A 20,243-nucleotide genomic window follows, 5' to 3' on the forward strand; every position below is an offset into this window, starting at 1 on the left:
ACTGTGGTATTTATAAGATTTTTGTTTCTGTTTTTACTTCTAATTAGTTTTAAAATATAAACTGTGGGTTGAATTTGTTTTTACAAGTGCTTTAAAAATTATTATTGTTTTGAGGAACAAGATTTTATAAAAACACCCACTGATTTCGAGATTAATTGTTAATCAAATTGTTACTTGCTGAGCTGTGTAGCTCATCCGTTTTTCTATATTTCAGGTTCTATCATGTGGAAGAATTTTGAGAATAAGATTGAGGACTTTTGGATTTTATGCTTCTTGATTATTGGTATTAGTGAATAAAGGCTTAGTGTTTATTAAGAATAAATTGATGAATTTATTGGTCATTGATTTGGATTTATGGAGCTGCGTCTTCAAGTTTATGATTTTTGATTATTGGGTTTGACCGCTGCTTTGACTTATATATTATTTGTGGATTTTGATTTAAGTAATGCTATTATATATTTATGTCGTGAAATTAGTTTTTAATATTCCGAAAAGTCGGGATGTTACAATGCAGCAATGAGAACTACATTGTTATCTGAATAGCATGAAGTAGTAAACAAAACTAGAGAACCTGAAATCCATACATGAAGAATCCAACCAATCGAGGGAATATCACTTAAATCACGATTCCACAAAATTTTAGCGGTGTTTGAAAGCTTGTGACATTTAACGATAGAAATTATGCAATAATACAACGCCGCTGTATATGTATTCTATAAAACCTATGTCATTCACTCACTTCCTACTTCATATAGTCTAGAAATGTAGCATCAGCAAGCTAATATTATGCTGTATCTGCAATTATACAAACACCACTAGTAGCACAATACCATATTTTCATCCAAGCCTAAGTAATTAATCTCAGGAAAGCTATCTATCTTGCTTGGGATAATTGTATAGCTTCTTGATCTTGAGTTGTTTCTTCAGACCAAATATATTGATAAGAAAGGAGGGAGAATTCTTGGTTTCTTACTTCTTCTTGCTGTTCCCACTCGGCCCATCTGTCTGTCATGACATCTCCTTGCAGCATGCCTACCACTTCTGACATTGTTGGTCGATCTTCGGGTGAACTTTGGGTGCAAAGCAGTGCTATCTGAATGACTGTCTCAACTTCTGTAGGATCATCGATCTTCATGTGTTCATCCACAATGTAGGCAAGCCTCTTTTCTCTCAGAAGTTTCTTGATCTGAAGTAATTGTTACATATACCAGAAATTCTTTAGCAGGTCTAGCACTGACATGAATATATAACATCAAAAAAATTTAAAGTTAACAATAAGAATATCAATGATTAACAATACGTACATGATCGAGCAGAAGAACATCTTCCTCTTCTTCAAGGCGAGAAAAATCTATTGCACGCTGACCAGTTACAAGTTCTAGAAGAGTTATGCCATATCCAAAGACATCAGTCTTTTCTGAAGATTTTCCAGTCGACAAATACTCAGGGGCAATGTGTCCCATTGTCCCACGCACTTGTGTTGTGATGTGTGTTAATCTTGTATCAACTAGCTTCGCTAGACCAAAATCTCCAAGAACTGGCTCAAAGTCATCGTCCAGAAGGATATTTGCAGCCTTTAAATCACGATGAATGATTTTAGGATTGCAATGCTCATGCAAGTACTCTAAGCCCTGTGCTGCACCCAAAGCTATGCGCTTTCTTGTTTGCCAGTCAAGGCCTTTCTCGCCAGGTTTCAGATCTATGTAATAAGCAATAGATCAATAAATGTTATATAGTTTGAGAAAACAAAGAGAAGTAAAACAATGACCCGGACAATTTATGGTCAGATTTCACCTAAAAAATGTGTCAGCACTCAGCAGAAACATATAATGCAACTAGTGACAGGGTGACAGCTCCAAGCAGGTTGATTTACAAGATAGCATAATTATAGCATGGGTACTTTGTCCAAATCACGAATGCATGAGAATATCGCAACATGAATGCCTACATATGGACATTTGTTGTACAAAAATACAACTTTTAGATCTAGATTTTATACTTTTGAGATGACTTGCTCATCACTCGTATCTGTAATCAAAAGGGTAGAGAGAGATGAATGGTTAGGCTAAGTACCTCTTAGTTGATATGCAACACTGATATTTCTCATAAACGGATAGATGAGGATTCTCTCTACAGAGGTCGTGTAAAATCCAATCAGTCGGAGAAGATTCTTATGAACTGCTACGCTTATCAAATCAATCTCTCTTAAAAAGGCTTCCTCCCCTCCAGGACTCTGATAGTCATTCAGCCGTTTCACAGCAACTCTGGTTCCATCTAGGAGCAATCCTTTGTATACTTTTCCGAATCCTCCTTGTCCAATAATATTGTTTTCATTGAAATTGTCTGTCGCAAGCTGTATTTCACGCCAGGAAAATCGTCTGAGTTGGCCAAAGGAAAGTTTGCACTCATATTCACCTGGAGTGAGAATAAATTTTAAGTTAATTGCAATAAAAAAAGGATGGGTCACACTGAAATTTGGTAATAATCATACATGCTTTCGACTGGCTGAATCACATAATCTACATAACCAATCTTTTAACACGTAAATTAACAATAGTTCAGTTGTGTTTCAGAAACATTTCTGTCTTTGAGTGTCTTTGAACTTGCGTTCTCAACGAGGATGTTCAAATTAACCTAAACAGTAAATATTAAGATTAGTCTGGCTAGTGAATACTGAAGCAGAAATCCTACAATGTCGAAACACAACTCATATTAAGTGCACATGGAAAACAGGAACAGGGGAGAAGCCGCAAGTACCTTCCACGTCAACATAGACATCACGTTTATATGTGCGCACTCGGTAAGATCGGTACATAAATATAGCCCCAAGTAACAGAAGAACAAAAGCACCAGAAGTCACTCCAGTAATGACAGCCTTAAGTTTTGATTTTCTGGTAGAACCTGCAACAATTTCTAAACTTATCAAACAACTAAAATTACATTGACAGATTGTGGAGCAATGCAATGGCCAGAGTTATATACCTGGAATAGAGGAACCCGAAACACAAGGTTCCTGTAGACTACTACCACAAGCAAGATGAGTTCCTGAAAAGCTGTCACGAGCAAGGTTGATGTTTTCTCAATAACAGGGATTATAGGATCAATGCTCTTTTTTTGTTTGTTCTGAAATGAGTGTAGATCATGGAGCATTTAAACGTCAAATAGACAGCAAAGTATGTTATCAACTTACTTGAATACAGGTACTGAAAATAATGGTGTCGGGATTCTTCCAGTTAGATCGTTGGATGAAAGATCCCTAAGAAGAAGGGATAACATCGTCAGTCTAGGTGAGAAAGATGATAATATTATTCAACACTACATTATTGCAAGTATTCACGGAGGTTATTAAAGTTCAGTCAAGTTTAATATTAGCAAATGAATCAAGATTACATCCGTTTTAGTGGTTTCCACTGATAACCCTGATATGAGGGTGATAGCGTCGCTTCAAAACAATCTTTTTGCATATATAAAGCTCTAAAACAAGATTTTTCTTTATGTTTTGTCTTTTCCAAAATTAAAAAGGCATCTTAACTCTTCAAACAAGATGCAACTTGTCAAGGAGTAAAGAGAACTGACAGATGCTTTAATCTGGAGAGTTGTCCCCAAGATGATGGTATTGAGCCATTAAAACCATTCCGCGCAAATTTTATATTTTGTAGCTGCGGCATGGTGCCAAGATAGTCTGGTAATTCACCAGAGAGATTATTATCTTCCAAGTCCCTGCGTTGAAAGTAATTCTTTTAAAAATTCAATTTGCTACAAGTGATTTCAAGAAAATCATCAAAAGAGCTGCTCTGGATATAGTTTAGATTTGTGTATTCGATTTGCTCATCGACTAGCCTATGCAGAATGAAAAAAGATGTATTAATGTACTACAGCATAATTTAATGATAATAACAGTGCAATGATGCAGGATAATCCGACAAAGCAAATACCGATAGATGTATTAACACAAAAGATAAGCAATCTGCACAAGGCATCTCACAGGTGTTATGACAAAACCTAGCAGATTTTAGTTTTGAAAATTTATGGAAGAGCAAGAAAGCCAAAACGTAGGCAGACTAGATTGCTACCTGAATATATGCTAACTACAGAACCTAAATTGCTATCCAGAAGGACAAATTACCTAATTTTACAATGCACTGAACACCATGTCTGAGTGAGATGTAAATACTTACATGGGATATTTACAATGCTACCATTTCATATTTTTTGACTTACTCATGATACACCTAAAGTTTTAAATTGTTAGTCTTGTACCATTGGCTTTAGCTAAACTCAAAAACTGGTAATTTATGATTAAATATTTCAAAATAAAACTCAGGAGAAATCCCTTTGATAGCTCTTAAAGCAACAATCACGTATATTCGTATAGTTGTATATTCATTTTTTTCTCTCTAATCAAGTTCTTTTCATTATTTTTTCTCTAATGTTGATATGCGATAAGAGTATTCTCAACGGTACCACTAGTACCGATAATAAATGTCAATACTATAAAAAATGATACAACTGGAAAAAGTCAAAACTACAATGGTACCCTCAAGAATTTCCCTAATTATGTTAACACCACCTTCTATATAGTCCATACTAAGCAAACATTTTTTTTAAAAAAACAAGTAAAAAGTACTGTAATACACACACAATTACATGTAGCTATCAGCAGCATATGCAGTAGTATTAAATGGTCAGCTGCCTTTAGAGGTCCTGCAGGATTTCAGATATTCATCGTAGTTGGCAAGTATATATTCTTATATACTCATCTACGACTGTGGTGTGAACAACTAGGACTGCAGGATGCATGCAGTATCAGCAATTTATGAAGCACGAATGAATGCAGATACATGAAATGTAGCTCAGTAGTCAAGTGAACTTACAAGCTAACCAAAAACTTCAATTTTGTAATTGATGGAGAAAGAGTTCCAGAAAAACCATTTGAGGCCAAGCTCCTGCAAAAGTAATCATCACCATCTAAGTATACTAAAATATATGAAATTTACATATGAACAGCAAATCTTGCTACTATATAGATCACTCTTCATACTTAACTATAACTAATGAAACAACAGCATTAATCATGGACATACAGGTATATGACGTGTTCATCTCTACAAGTAACATGAGACCAACTAGGGCAAGGCTTAACGAAATAGTAGTTCCAATCTTTGATTCGATTATTGGAATCATTTAAACTCTCTAGAATCTCAATCAAAGCTTCACCTGAAACAGTAGAGGAAAAAAGAAATCCTCAGATTATACCCAATGATAAAATACAATTATAAAACAAATAACTGTTTATCTTTTATTTAATTCTTAGTTGTGTTTAAATTACATGCACTACCTATAATCATACAAATTCCATAAAAAAGAATCAGCAAACCGATAGCCTTCTGGTTTATCACCAGTACAGTAACTAATAATATATTAATGACAAAAGGCAGAATAAACCCAAGCTACCTTCAATATCAGGAGAATTGTCTGAATAACTGCGGTTCAGCAAGAAAAAGAGTGTTAGCCAGCTGACTACTTGTTTGAGACGGACATGCCAATCAAGATAAGCAACAAAATTGTGGTTGCATTTGACATCCAAACAGCAGTCTCTGGGTGACCCTTTCCCACTTTTTGGAGAACCTGTATGAAAGAAAAAATTGTGTGTGAACCAAGTATAACAGCATTAAGGTTCACCTATAACTTGCAAGTCACTTTACCACAATAGTAGAATAAATAGCCATTAGGCAACAGATTAGCATAGCACAAATGCACAATAATGCCTACATTGTTTTTATGCAGAAAAAATGTATTTGATACGCCTTTATCTCTTAAATTCTCAAATGGGTCTAATTAAACTTGTAATGATTGATCAGTTTCGGACCTTTAGCTTCTCACTCATCAACCAAGAAGACTTCATATACCTACAGTTGGATACTAATTACAAAATTTAGCATATATATCAAATCAGGAGTGAAGAGAAAATTCAAATTACTGCTATATAGGATGAAGCTAAGTTAATGGAGAAGCCACTACTAGTGTTTTTCATGTGGAAATTGTTGATTGCAAACGTTTATACACTCATGCATCCGCTGAAATTAGTATGTCAGATTCGCGAAATTAATCAAGTACAGAGTTAAAAATTGAAAGAAATGGATCCCAGGACCATGCAAAAATGAATCAAGGTACTCAACTAGCAAACTAGGGAAAATATACATAAATATCTAGACATGTGATATTATAATAAAAGACATGAATAAGAATTTGTGCTCAAAGTCTACCTCCATGAGCCATGGCTGCAGAAACTCAGAGCAGAGCAAGCAATAAAAGGAACCTGTAAACACCTCATGATCAAGATTAAATGGAAGCAAATTGCATATGAATTAGTGATGGGGTCCCACTAAGCATTCAAGATTAGAGAAAGAAGAAAAGAAGTCCATTGGTCTACTTGCTATGACATGGTGGTGAATGAGAATCCCACTAATGTAAGAAATAAATGCTGTCTTTTGATGCTAAGGGGCTTGTCATTCAAACAAAAGCTCCTTTATCATCCTTATATTCCATGTTTAGATAAAAACCACCACCTTTAATCACTTCTTTTACCATAATAATGCAGCACTGAATAATCTGATCATGTCAGTCTTGGGTTTTGCTTTTCGACATCTTTTTTGGGACAAAAGAGAAGTTGCCACTTGTCTTGGGAACCACCATGTCAGATGTTGGTTTGGCACAGAACAGGGAAAACACTTGAGTTCTAGCTCACAAAAAATATGCACAAAACTTATGTTAAATCTCTTTAAATTTAGTAACATGAAATGTAATCTAGGATATTTGCTAGTGGGACATAACAAGTCAATAGCCATAATAATAATAGTGAGAAAAGGTGGATTTTGGTGGTGAAGCCACTTAAAATGGAATTAGTTCGGAAATGTGAATGTGTGGCGAAAAGTTTATGCGTTATTCTCATCACTCACTAGTGTGTTGTTATTAGGCCAGTCAGTAGGGGGGTTTCTATCACTTGCAGCAGGGATGACAAGGAAATCGAGGACTGAAATCGAATTGAAATTGTATAAATTCTGAAAAAGCGTATTGTAATCAAACATATCATTCATAAATTTAGAATTAATATACTTAATCCGCAACACTTCTGGTAACACACTTCAAGTAGTTTGACTGCATAACTGAAAATACCTGCATTAAGCCATATCCGCTAATATAAAAGACCTGTCCCGGACATCCGGGTTCGACTCTACCTCACCCCGAGAATTATTAGAACAGATACTAATTTGCAAGACATATAAGCCTGCATTGTCGAAAAAATAAAAATAAAAAGACCTGTCTGAGGCCTTACCCTTGAAACCAATTTATGCATCCGAAAGTTTCAAGCTCCGAGAACAGCAATGAAGATGACAGACTGTGAGGAGTGAATAAAGGACCAGGTGAGTAAAGGGATCAACACTTTGGTTCACCTGGTAAATGAGAAGTAATACGTATTGTTCAATACAAATATCAAGGAAATATTCCACGCATTTATTCACATCCACAACTCAACACAAAACACTTTACATAAAACTCCGTCATCAAGTACAGTAGGAGCACTATTGTTTGACTGATTATTGCTTTGGTCTTATTCCCCCATCAGCTACTTATTTCCACTCCACAGGCAGGGATGCTCCTGGGAAGAGCAATACAAGCCACGGAATGGGTTCAGTAAACTTGAGATATATAACCAAGTTGGAAACAACAATAGTTCTGTTCGAAAAACATTAGCAAAGCTCGAGTGTTTTTGAGAAATCTAGTATTGAACCAACAGCTACGAGAATTACAAATATATAATACATACTCCCTCCCTCCCACCAGGACTGTTTGCACGCATTTTGAGACTCTTATAAAGTATAGTTCAATAATGCTTTTTTTAATTTTTTTTTTAATAAAAGTTTAAACGTCAGACCTTTTTTCAGGATTTTTTTTAAAAATAAATATATGATGTAAGTATACTTTATAAAAGCCTTAAAATGCGTGCCAAAAAGTGACGTAAAGAACCTGTTGGGACGGAGGGAGTATATATATTGGAGTTTTAAATATGAAGTAATTTAATGTATATTAATGGTTAGACATTAATGTCTAATAAATACATTAGTGTTAAAAGTCAATAATGACCTTTATATAAAAAAATATGTATTTTGAGCAAGGGGTAATAGTCACTTTGAATAAAATTACTCAAGGTTGTTGTATTATATATATAATAGATTTCACGGGTGGATTACTCAAGGTTGTTGTATTATATATATAATAGATTTCACGGGTGGATCAAACAATCCACCCGAATTTTTTAAATACCTAGTGTTCTTATCTTTCTGCAATCTTGTGTGTGTTTTAATCTTGAATCTTTTAAGTTTTTAAAAGATTGTATTCAACCCCCCTGCAATCTTTCTCTAGTTCTGTGTAAAATAACATTTTCTATATATAAAACATATTTTTTTAATTTAAAATAGTGTATATTTATTTTAAAATTATGTACAAAAATTATTTATGATAAGATGATAATTAATTATATTTCCATTCTACGCAAAATTTTACCATTTTATATGTTGTTCTTTTTATTTATTGTTAGGTTTATTTGTATATTAATGTAACATTTAAAGTCATTAAATAGTGAAAAAGTATTATAACAAAAAAAAATAGAAATCACATAATCTATAATAATGTAAAACTTATGAAAAAATAAAATAAATATTATATATTCGAGTAATAAATTTTATTATATTTATAACTACTTAATACACATATCACTAAAAAATTCAAAATCATTTTGATTCATTTAATTCTCATTTTTTAAGTTAATCTTATTTATATTTATTAGTAGTTCATTTTATATAAATTATCTTTTTAAAGTACAATAATTTATATTTGTTTTAGATATTTTGTTTTTATCATGTTAACAAACAAAATTATTATTATCATAATATATAAAATTTTTAACAAATTTTGATGCCCCTTCTAAGGTTGGGGCCCTAAGCCAGGCTTAGTTAGTGTTAGTGTTGAGCCGGCCTCCTAGCAGCACTCTTAGCTACCCTTCGCTCGCACACGGCGGCCTATAAAAATTATATTAATAATTCAATATTAGTATTTGTAGAATGCAATAATTTTGCGACTCTCAATAAAAAGTATATTAATGATTAAAAAGATAAAATAAATTTTATATTATAAAAATCTTGATGTAATACCAATACCAATATATAAAATTGAAAATTGGACTATAATTCATGGTGAAAAAATGAAAATAAATTTCTAAACGTAATTAACAATTTAAAGCACGACGAATCTTAATTTTATCTGTGTTATTTTTTAAAAGTAATCATGTTCTTACATTGTCACATTCCTCCAATTTTTTTGGATTGATTGTGCACAAAAACATCTAACTTAAATCCGTGAGATATCGGTCTATAACTACCCTTGCTCGTAACAACCTTTATTTTTTAATACTGTATGAACAGTCTTCACTTAAAAGTTGCCTGAACGGAGCAAACAGATAATGCATGAATAATATTTTCCTGTGTACAAAATAAATCATATAAAAATTAACAACAAACATGTCCAATGAACACAAACAAATATTATAAAAGAATAACCAACAAACATACATCACTAATAGTTAATTTATTGATATCATACATCAATATCATGTCAAGACTATATTCTTCTCCCGTGTTTGGATTTGTCGGCTCCCACATAGCGGTCTATAACTACCTTTGCTTGCAACAACCTTTTTTTTTTAATACCGTATAAACAGCCTTCACTTATCGTTGCAGAAGAGCGGCACCACCGAGTTAGAAATCGAGCAAGAGAACTATCACCAGAGAGAGGTCCGGTTGTGGTACCGAGAGAGAGTAGTTTATGTTTAGATGATTCAAAACCCTACAACCTATAGGGGTATTTATAGGTGCAGAGAGACTTGTGTGCCACTCTTCCCCATGATTAAATAATCTGAAACAAAATCCGATTAAAACTTTCAAGCTGTTATATTCCATAAATAATCTGAAACGAAATCAGATTCTACAACTTGCTTCTATATATCCGAAACTAAAAAAAGTGGTTCTAATTTTTGATATTTTTCATCTAAAAATTCGAAAATTTCAAAAAATTAGAAAATTGGAAAAATAGAACGGAGCGATGTGAGAGGCTCCCCCTACACGCCCCTCGCTTCTCCTTTATATAAGTGTATTGATTGTTTGTATTGCTGATACTTAGCACTAAAATCAATTATTTGAATTTTTAATTGCATAGTTGTTGTGAATACAAGAATCCACTGTTATTCAAGAGTGTAAGAATAAGAGGAATTTAACTTAATGTATATCCATGACCACACCATACAAAAACTAATATATAAAAATACAGATTATTGAATATATAAACAACATGCGATGTCAAGAACAATCTCTATTTTTTATTGTTCAATACCAATACAAAGATTTTAGATCACTCAATCCAATGTTTACAATGATTTCACTCTTTGCCTTAGCAATCTGTGCCTCTAACTCCAAACAACTGCATGAGACTCTATGCTCGGCATTATATAAAGGGGTCCCCAAGCCACATTTGGAAAATAGTTCATGATGTCATAATTTAGAGTTTAGGGCTTTTTGGCCCTCAGAGCTAGGCCTGTAAATGGGTCGGATATCCGATCCGACCCGATCCGATTCGTGGTTAAATAAATAGATATGGATACTTATTAAAAAAATCCAATCTGCTAATAACCCGATCCGATAATAATCCGATCCGATAAAGAATGGATATGGATATGGTCAAATCCGATCTGTTAACGATCTGATCCGACTCATGCTTAACTATATTATATATTTTATATTATATTATATTATAATATAATATATTATTATTAATATATTACATACAAAATAAAAATTTCTAAAATACAAGACAAAACCCTAAATCATATTTTCTTATAATCGATCAGCCGCTCCTAATTCTTGACATGGTCTCACTCTTGTTATCCGGTTAATCCTAATAATCACTCTTTTTTTTTATAAAAGTGAGTATAAACGCAGGAGCTAACTCTTCCACTTAAAACCTCCTCAATCACCTGGTTCTGTATTTAAGACATATTTATCGATTTTAGTCCTTATTAATAGAGGTGCAAATCATAATTTGCTTCCTCCAAAAGTATTAAGCAACTTATTTGTTATTTTTCTATTTACTTGATAAATTCTGTGTTGAAGTTTTTATAGGAACAACCAACAAAGTTTTTATTAAATACTGGTTTATTAGTTTTTTTTACCTATTACGCTAAAGTTTATGAATTAATATAGCTAGAAAATATCACTTTTTTTGTATGGAAGTTAAAACATTGTTCACGGTGAAAAAATATATTTCATAATTTTTAGTGGATCGGGGCTCCGATTCGATTATCCACGATCCGAGTGGACCGGATATGGATTGACTTGTAAAATATCCGACTCCTGATCCGATCCGATTCGAATCTGATAAATTTAAATGGATTAGGATATGGATTTAGCTAGATCCGATCCAAATCCGATCCTTTTACAGGCCTACTTAGAGCATCTCCAACGGCGTTGGTTATAATCGTTGGCTAAATTGGACATGTAAAACATTATGTAAAATTTGTTGAAGCTTCGATGATATTGGCTATATTGGTTGGTTATAATTTAAAAATAGTATGTTATTAATATTTTGGATTGTTATAAATAACTAGCATAAAAGCTCGTGCGAGGCACGGGCCTCTAGTTTATGTCGTGTTTTAAATAATATTGACGTGTCATCGTACTATTTCGAGCAACCTAATAGCAAATACGAAAATTAAATAATATTGACGAATTTTATATTTTTTGACAAAATAAGTAGATATGAAAATGTTATATTTGCAACCTAATAGCATTAATAATAATAATAATAATAATAATAATAATAATAGTAATAATAATAATTATTATTATTATTATTATTATTATTATTATTATTATATTTTTAAAAAATTTATGTATCAAAAACTACAACTGAATTGATAGTTCCATATTCAAATTCGTGAGGATATTGAGGTCATCATCATATTATCTATATGTTCAAAATTACATTCGACATGAATACTGAAATATTTAGATTTTAAATATATTATTCCTCATTAAAAGTATCTGTAATTTATTGTTGAAAATTATTAAATTATTTCACCTAAAATAACATGATTTTGATGAAAACTTGTTCTTGATATGTTGAATTACGATATCTTAAATCGTCATTAGAAGAAGATATGTGGCATGCATTGTTTTACATATATTTCTTCTTTTTTGAGCGTAGATTTGACGTCATAGTTAAGTGACACATGATGGGGCAGATCATCAACACAGTCTTTTTTAGCATATGATGTAATTTTTTTTGAAAATAAATCAAGTAAAATTTATAACTCTATTCTTTATAGTAGGTCTCGTAAGCGCTTTTTATTATTATTTGATTGACTTTTGATTAACAATATAGTATTTCCCTAAAATCAACTTTATATCACAAGTTATAATATTTCAAATTCATATATCATTAAAATTACATCATTTAGATATATATTCTGACACCAAATTTGATGTCTTTGACATTATTCTTATATCTATATTTTTTTAAAATAGATTTAGTTACACGTCCACTTCTGAATTCATAAGTTTAAAATAAGAAATATTCTAAATAAGAATATTCTTTTAGTTAACTTATTTAGTGTTCTCTAAAATATTGTAATCTCTTTATAAATTATCTTTTATAATAAAAAAAATTAATATGACATAGTCCATGTTGAAAAAGCCTATCAACTTTTTGTTTTAGAGATGCTCACTGAAATCTTAGTTTTTGAGCTTATTTCTCACATTCATTACTCAAAATTTCTATAATATCGTATTGGTACTCGTTTAAACTATTAAGTTAGATTTGAATTTGTTCATTTTTTATTCGAATATGAATTATATATAATGGCAATTGCTCAAATAGAAACCACTAAAATAAAAACTAAAAAGGAAACCAAGAGAAACTATACCTAAATGACCTCACCCACCCCCTATATGTAATCACCCACCTAGGGCCCACCCTCACCCCCACTCAGTCCATCCCGGGCCCACCAGGGCCTCGTCAAGGCTCCTCACATGCCCCGGACAGGCTCCAGACAGTCTTAAAGAGCCAAACCTTATCCCCACCATGATCCCACTAGGGCCTGACCCGGCCGTATTAAGCCCCACTTAGACCCCGTCTAGGCCCATCTCGGGGTCCATCCCCCGTCCCTGTAGGAACAATCGGACCTTGGCTCTGCGTTTTTTGATACTAATTAAAAGTTCGAACAGGATATTAACCTTAATCGCTACGGCGCAAGCGATTCAAATCCACGTCTTCTACTCTATTCTCTGATTCTCCTTGGACGAAGTGTGGCCTTCGATCTCCCAAGGTGTACCTCTCCTTAAAGCTCCGAAAACCCAAAACCCTGGCTGTCTCCTTGAGAAAAACGTCTGTCTCTCTCAAACTCTAGGATGAATTCGTTTTTTTTTTGTTGTGTCTTTCAGCTTTAGGAGAACGAGAATATATATAGGCTACAGTAGGGATCATGGACCATTAGGTCAGGCCTTCCAATTAAATTCCGGGCCAGGCCCAATGTCATTAAATATTAATTCAATCCACTAAAGAATTAATATTTGCACTACCTTTCCTCATTCTGTAAATTAATTATTTAATTCGGCTCCCATATTAATTGCTTATAAATTCCCCATGTTTAAGATATCGCATGTCCATTAATTAAATTAATTTTTGACAATTAATTTAATCAATATCTTTTATCTTTGATCATCCACTCAACCTTATAATTATGCAAGAACAAATCTGCCTACAGGACTAAAGCATAATTATCTTTATGAGCTTTCAAGAGGACATCATCACCCGAATATATTTTTCGGACACGGTTTCCTTCTATAGTCAATATCCCACTCTGTATATAATGTCATTGCCCAATACATAAATTCGTAATTTAAAATAAATTACTTAACTTATGAGTCAAGGCATGTGCATTAAATACAAGTGTCAATCACTATATCCGGATTAAGAACTTAAGCATTAATAACATCATAGAATCTTAGTTCTTTATTGTCAGAATTAAAGAAACAATTATTCTACTATTTTGATCCCGTTCAATATACACAAAGTATACAAGTATTATTCAATAGTCAAGATAAACTATTTCCAAATAATACTTCAGTCGTTCCAATGGTTTGTCTAACACCATTTAGACTGTGAAACTTTATTATATTATATAAGGAACTCGAGAATCTAATCTTCTGCTATCCCATTTGATACTAGATTGTCTACAATATATAATATACAGACAATGTGAAAACATGCATTGAAGATTCTCAAATAATTGTTATATACTTCAAACGAATATTTCAGTATAACCCTAACAATCTCCCACTTATACTCAAGATATTCTTTGAGTATATCAGTGTCTATTACAAGCAATCCACTACCAACTATAACAACTATGTGACCAAGTATCTAACTCCTATCGCTTCCACGTGTTCCTGAAAAGCCTTAGCTGGTAAGCTCTTCGTGAAAGGATCTGCCCGGTTATCCTTCGATGCTATATCAGCCACAATGATATCTCCTCGCTTAACGAACTGTCGTATGAGGTGATACTTACGCTCTATGTGTTTCGCTGCCTTATGGGCCCGTGGTTCCTTGGTATTTGCCACAGCACCAGTGTTATCACAATAAATCGTGATTTGCTGTGGCAGATTAGGAACCACGTCCAAATCCAGCAGGAAGTTTCGGAACCATATAGCCTCTTTGGCTGCCTCAGAGGCTGCCACATATTCGGCTTCCATGGTTGAGTCTGCGATGCATTTCTGCTTCACACTCCTCCATATTACGGCTCCACCTCCCAAAGTAAAAACACATCCCGAGGTGGACTTTCTTTTATCCTTATCTGTCTGAAAATCAGAATCGGTATATCCCAGAGGCAATAAATCAGAGGACTTGTAAACTAACATATACTCCTTAGTCCTTCGCATGTACTTGAGTATTGCTTTTACAGCACTCCAATGTTCCTGTCCTGGGTTTGACTGGTATCTGCTAACCATGCCTACGGCAAAGCAGATATCAGGCCTCGTACATAACATTGCATACATTAGGCTTCCACATGCCGAAGCATAAGGAACTGCCTTCATGCTCTCTATCTCCTTAGGTTTCGAAGGACACTGACTCTTTGATAGAGTAACTCCATGTCTGAAGGGTAAATTACCCTTCTTGGAGTCCTGCATGTTAAAACGAGCTAATACGTCATCTATGTAGGGCTCTTGAGATAAAGCCAACATCCTTTTCTTGCGATTACTTATAAGTTTGATCCCAAGGATGTATGCTGCTTCACCTAAGTCCTTCATTTCAAATTGTTTGAACAACCATGCCTTTATTGAAGACAACATCTTAACATTGTTTCCAATGAGTAAAATGTCATCAACATAAAGCACTAGAAAAACCACTGCATTTCCCTCACATCTCTTATACACGCATGCTTCGCTTGGACATTGATCAAATCCATATGACTGGACTGCCTGATCAAAGCGAATGTTCCAATACCTAGAAGCTTGTTTAAGTCCATAAATAGACCTCTTCAGCTTACATACAAGATGCTCTTGGCCTTCTTTAATGAATCCCTCTGGTTGCTGCATATAGATGGTTTCCTCAAGATTTCCATTAAGGAAAGCTGTCTTGACATCCATTTGCCAAATCTCATAATCGAGATGAGCTGCTATAGATAAAAGAATACGGATTGACTTAAGCATGACTACCGGCGAAAAGGTTTCCTCATAATCGATACCTTCTTTCTGAGTATACCCTTTCGCAACAAGTCTTGCTTTCCAGGCTTTCACCTTTTTGTCTGATCCCCTCTTTTTCTTGTAGACCCACTTACATCCAATAGGTTTTACACCTTTGGGTGGTTCCACGAGCTCCCAGACCTGATTAGAATACATTGATCCATCTCAGAATCCATTGCTTTTTGCCAAAGACTTGCATCTTTGTCTTGTATTGCCTCTTCGTATGTTCGGGGATCATCATCATGTTCACCAAAGACCAAGTCCGAAGACTCTCCCAAAAATATGAATCTGTCGGGCTGTCGAACAACCCTCCCACTACGACGAGGAACTGGTGCGGTATTAGTGACCGGTTGCACAGTCTGTTGTGGTTGTTCAACTTGTACTACAGGTTCATTATTCGTCCCTCTCACTAGTTCCTCCAAAACGATACTACTCATGGGTTTGTGATTCATTATATAGTCTTCCTCTAAGAATCTTGCATTGGTACTAACAGTGACATCCCGATCCTTAGGACTATAAAATAAATAACCTTTTGTTCCCATGGGGTAGCCTACAAACAGCTTTACTTCAGTACGAGATTCTAGCTTAGTCGCGTTTTTGTTTAGCACATGTGCTGGACAACCCCATATCCGAATATGTCTTAGACTCGGTTTGTCCCCGGTCCACAATTCTAAAGAGGTTTTAGGAACCGACTTAGAAGGTACTAAGTTCAGAAGATAAGCTGATGTCTCTAAGGCATGTCCCCAAAACGACTTGGGTAAATCCAAATAACTCATCATCGATCTAACACTCTCTAAAAGAGTCCGGTTCCTTCTCTCTGCTACACCGTTCTGCTGGGGTGTGCCTGGTGCAGTCAACTGGGATTCTATCCCATTCTCTGATAAATATTCCCTGAATTCCCCAAGCAAGTATTCGCCACCACGATCTGATCGTAGTGACTTGATACTTTTATTATGTCGCTTCTCCGTTTTAGCTTTGTACTCTTTGAATTTATTAAAGCACTCAGACTTACGGCGCAACAAATAAACGTACCCATATCTAGAATAATCGTCAATGAAAGTGACGAAATACTCATAACCACCTCTTGATTGGATATTCATAGGTCCACATAAATCAAAGTGAACCAATCCTAACACTTCTTTGGCTCTATTCCCCTTTGCCTTGAAAGGCCTATTGGTCATTTTACCTTCCAAGCAGGATTCACAAACTGGAAATGGCTCCACTGCCAATGAGCCTAAAGGCCCGTCTACTACCAGTCTTTGAATCCTCCTCAAGTTAATATGACCTAATCTCAAGTGCCAAAGATATGTTTGGTTCAAACTAGAAGGTTCCTTTCTTTTATTAGAGGTAGAAGATGTGTTGTTCAATACCCTATGTTGTAGTTGCAGTGCGGGTTGACTAGGATTAATTATATACAAATTGTCTTGCAATGTACCAGAACATATAATCCGTTTATTCATCATAATAGAAACATTATGATCCAAACAAACATTATAACCATCCATAGCAAGTTTAGAAACCGAAATCAAATTCCTTCTAAAAGAAGGTACATAAAGACAATTGTTCAAAACCAAAATCCTATCAGAATCAAAAGATAAATGAATAACTCCTGCTGCAACTACTGCTACTTTCTTAGCATCTCCCATGAACACGTAGATCTCACCATCTCTAAGCATTCTGGATTGCTGGAACCCCTGCATAGTTACAAACATGATCAGTGGCTCTAGTATCTACCACCAAGTGCTCGTAGATATAGCCGCTACAAATGTTTCTGTAACTAGAGAAAGAGACATACCAGTATTGTTTGTCTTCTTAGGAAGAGGACAATCCTGTTTCCAGTGACCCGACTGCTTGCACCGGTAGTACTTTCCCTTAGGCTTTTTCACACCACCTTGAACTCCCACTGCCTTCACAGCTTTCTGTGTCTGAGCCTTTTTCTTCTTCTTATTGCCTTTCGGCTTAGAGGAAGAACCTTTCTCAGCCACATTCACTTGAACACTCTGCCGAAACAATCCTTCAGCTGCCTGAAGTTCTGTCAACAGTTCCGCAAGACTATACTGCCTCTTGTTCATGTTGTAATTCAAGCGGAACTGCTCAAAAATCTTGGGCAAGCTCATAAGGATAATGTCAATCTGGGTTTCCCCGTCAAGCTCAGCACCAAGGATCTCTATCTCATTCAGATGTGACATCATCTTGAGAACATGATCCCTTATAGGTGTACCTTCAGCCATCTGAGTGTTCATTAAAGCCTTCATGGCTACTTGCCTAGCAGCCCAATTCTGATCTCCAAAAAGTTCCTTGAGATTAAAGAGCATATCCGAAGCAGTGGCCATAGCCTGATGATGATGCTACAAAACACCCGACATTGCTGCCAGAATGTAACATCGCGACATCTCATCAGCCTTCTTATTATACTCTTTCTCCTCATCAGGAGCATCAACAGCAGGCTGCTCAGGCTTGGGTTCATAAGTGCAAAACTTGTACTCCTCAGCAGTCAACACAATGTCCAAATTACGTTTCCATCCAATATAGTTAGGTCTGGTAAGTTTGTTATCCTTAAGTATGGTAAACAGTGGATTAAAGCCCATTTTATCCTGAGAATCATGCATAAAAAAATCACATTACACATAAAGAAGGGTGCATTAAAAATTAAGACCTATTGGTTCCTCTAACAATTATTAAAATTAAATGCGCTAACGTTTAAACATCATAAGTTTCTGGTACGTCATGATGGGTGACATGTATACCACCTAAATTTGTTTAAACGTTACTTCGGTCCTATTATGTACTAAACAATAAGCCACGTTGGGGTGGTCTATATTATTTTTAATAGCTAAGTGTATACCATCATCAAATCTTAAATTATCCGAAACCTATGGAACTTGATACGCCACGATGGGCAGCATGTATACCTTCAATTATTCTTTGAATAGAATACTTTGTTAGATATAATTGATGATTACTAATGTTCTTAAAGTTTGTTTTAGAACAGGAGTGATCAGAGTTTAAGCTGGGAGCTGATCAGAGTTTGATAAAGTCTGATCAGAGTTTACATAGTCAAGGCTCGTCAGAGTTTACACGTGGAAAGAGCTCAGAAGCGGATATACTTCAAGGAAGGATAGAAGCAGAGGAGTGATTTGCTGACTATGGAAACTAAACAGAAAACAGTAGCAATCTTTGATTGATAGAATACATAGCTGATTTATAGGATATCAAATCAGAGATTGATTTTGTAACTGTGTATATATAAACACAGATTAGGGTTACTCTATATGAGTTGAGTTATCGAGTATATTCTTAGAAGAACCCTAGCAGCTCTTAGTGATAATATATAAATCACTGAGAGAGTTTTTGTAACCGACTGAGCATTGTGAATAAGAGTTTACTGCTTTCAATCTCTTATATTGTCATTCTGTGTTATTGATTGTGTTCACTATATTAACTTATATAGTGAGTTTATAGGACCTAACAAGTGGTATCAGAGCGAGGTCTGTTAAGATAACTACAGTGAGATCTTAATCACAATCATGTCTGAAAAATCACAAGCTTCGTCTTTTAGAGTTCCAATCCTTAAGGCATCTGAATATCCAGTCTGGAAAGAGAGAATGATCATATTTCTAGACTCTGTCGATCCAGAATACCTTGACAGGATCTATGATGGACCACATATGCCCACCAAGCTCTCTATTGGGATTGCAGATGAACCTCAGAAGATGGTCCCAAAAGACAAGAAAGATTATACCCCTAAGGACATCTTGTCAATTGGTAAAGACTCAAAGGTGAAACACCTTCTGCACAGTGCCCTTGATAATGCAATGTCTAATAGGGTGATTGGGTGCAAAACTGCTAAACAAATCTGGGATGCTCTGGAAACCAGATGTCAGGGAACTCAAGCCATCAAGAAGAACAGAAAAACCATCCTTACACAGGAGTATGAGCACTTTGACTCAAAATCTGGTGAGTCCTTGACAAATCTGTATGACAGATTTGTCAAACTGTTGAATGACTTATCTCTGGTGAACAAGGAATATGATCTTGAAGACTCAAACCTCAAATTCCTTCTAGCTCTTCCTGAAAAATGGGATTTGAAAGTCACTACAATAAGAGACAATCTTGATCTTGGAGAAATGTCTCTTGATGATGTTTTTGGAAGACTGAAGACTCATGAACTTGAGATGGAGCAGAGGAGCAAACGTCATGGAGGTAAATCAAAGTCTGTTGCTCTAAAAGTTCAAGAGGAAGCTGCTAAGAGCAAAGGAAAAGCTCATGTCACAAAGTCTGACATTGAGTCATCAAACTCTGATGACTCAAACTCTGATGTTCCCTCAGACTCTGAAGACAGTGATGATGAGATGATGCAGTTAGCAGCATTGATGGTGAAAAGCTTCAAGA

General features: G+C 34.9%; 1 protein-coding gene across 2 annotated transcripts; it reads right to left on the reverse strand.

The window, feature by feature from the left end:
* Positions 1-601: 601 nt before the first annotated feature.
* LOC108192449 (probable LRR receptor-like serine/threonine-protein kinase At5g63710) lies at positions 602-6,418 on the reverse strand. 2 transcript variants are annotated; one of them, XM_017372926.2, is made up of 11 exons: positions 6,267-6,418; positions 5,455-5,628; positions 5,085-5,217; positions 4,875-4,946; positions 3,577-3,720; positions 3,191-3,256; positions 2,983-3,053; positions 2,758-2,901; positions 2,074-2,415; positions 1,305-1,699; positions 602-1,186 (listed from the first exon to the last, which is right to left on the reverse strand). In XM_017372926.2, the coding sequence occupies exons 1-11, from the start codon at positions 6,277-6,279 to the stop codon at positions 875-877; spliced, it is 1,866 nt and encodes a 621-aa protein (XP_017228415.1). In that variant the 5' UTR covers positions 6,280-6,418; the 3' UTR covers positions 602-874. The 2 variants fall into 2 exon arrangements, with proteins under 2 accessions (XP_017228415.1, XP_063948565.1); XM_064092495.1 differs by lacking the exon at positions 6,267-6,418 and adding an exon at positions 6,022-6,049.
* Between the last annotated feature and the right edge of the window lie 13,825 nt (positions 6,419-20,243).

The sequence above is a fragment of the Daucus carota genome, chromosome 1 (genome assembly GCF_001625215.2).
Source record: "Daucus carota subsp. sativus chromosome 1, DH1 v3.0, whole genome shotgun sequence".
Lineage (NCBI taxonomy): Eukaryota > Viridiplantae > Streptophyta > Magnoliopsida > Apiales > Apiaceae > Daucus > Daucus carota.

Bases quoted from the DNA above. Each gene is read 5' to 3' on its own strand.
- LOC108192449 (XM_017372926.2), bottom strand. The intron at 2,902-2,982 runs GTATATAACTCT...AAATTGTTGCAG, and splicing joins TTCGGGTTCCTCTATTCCAG to GTTCTACCAGAAAATCAAAA. The intron at 2,416-2,757 runs GTACTTGCGGCT...TTCTCACTCCAG, and splicing joins TGTCTATGTTGACGTGGAAG to GTGAATATGAGTGCAAACTT.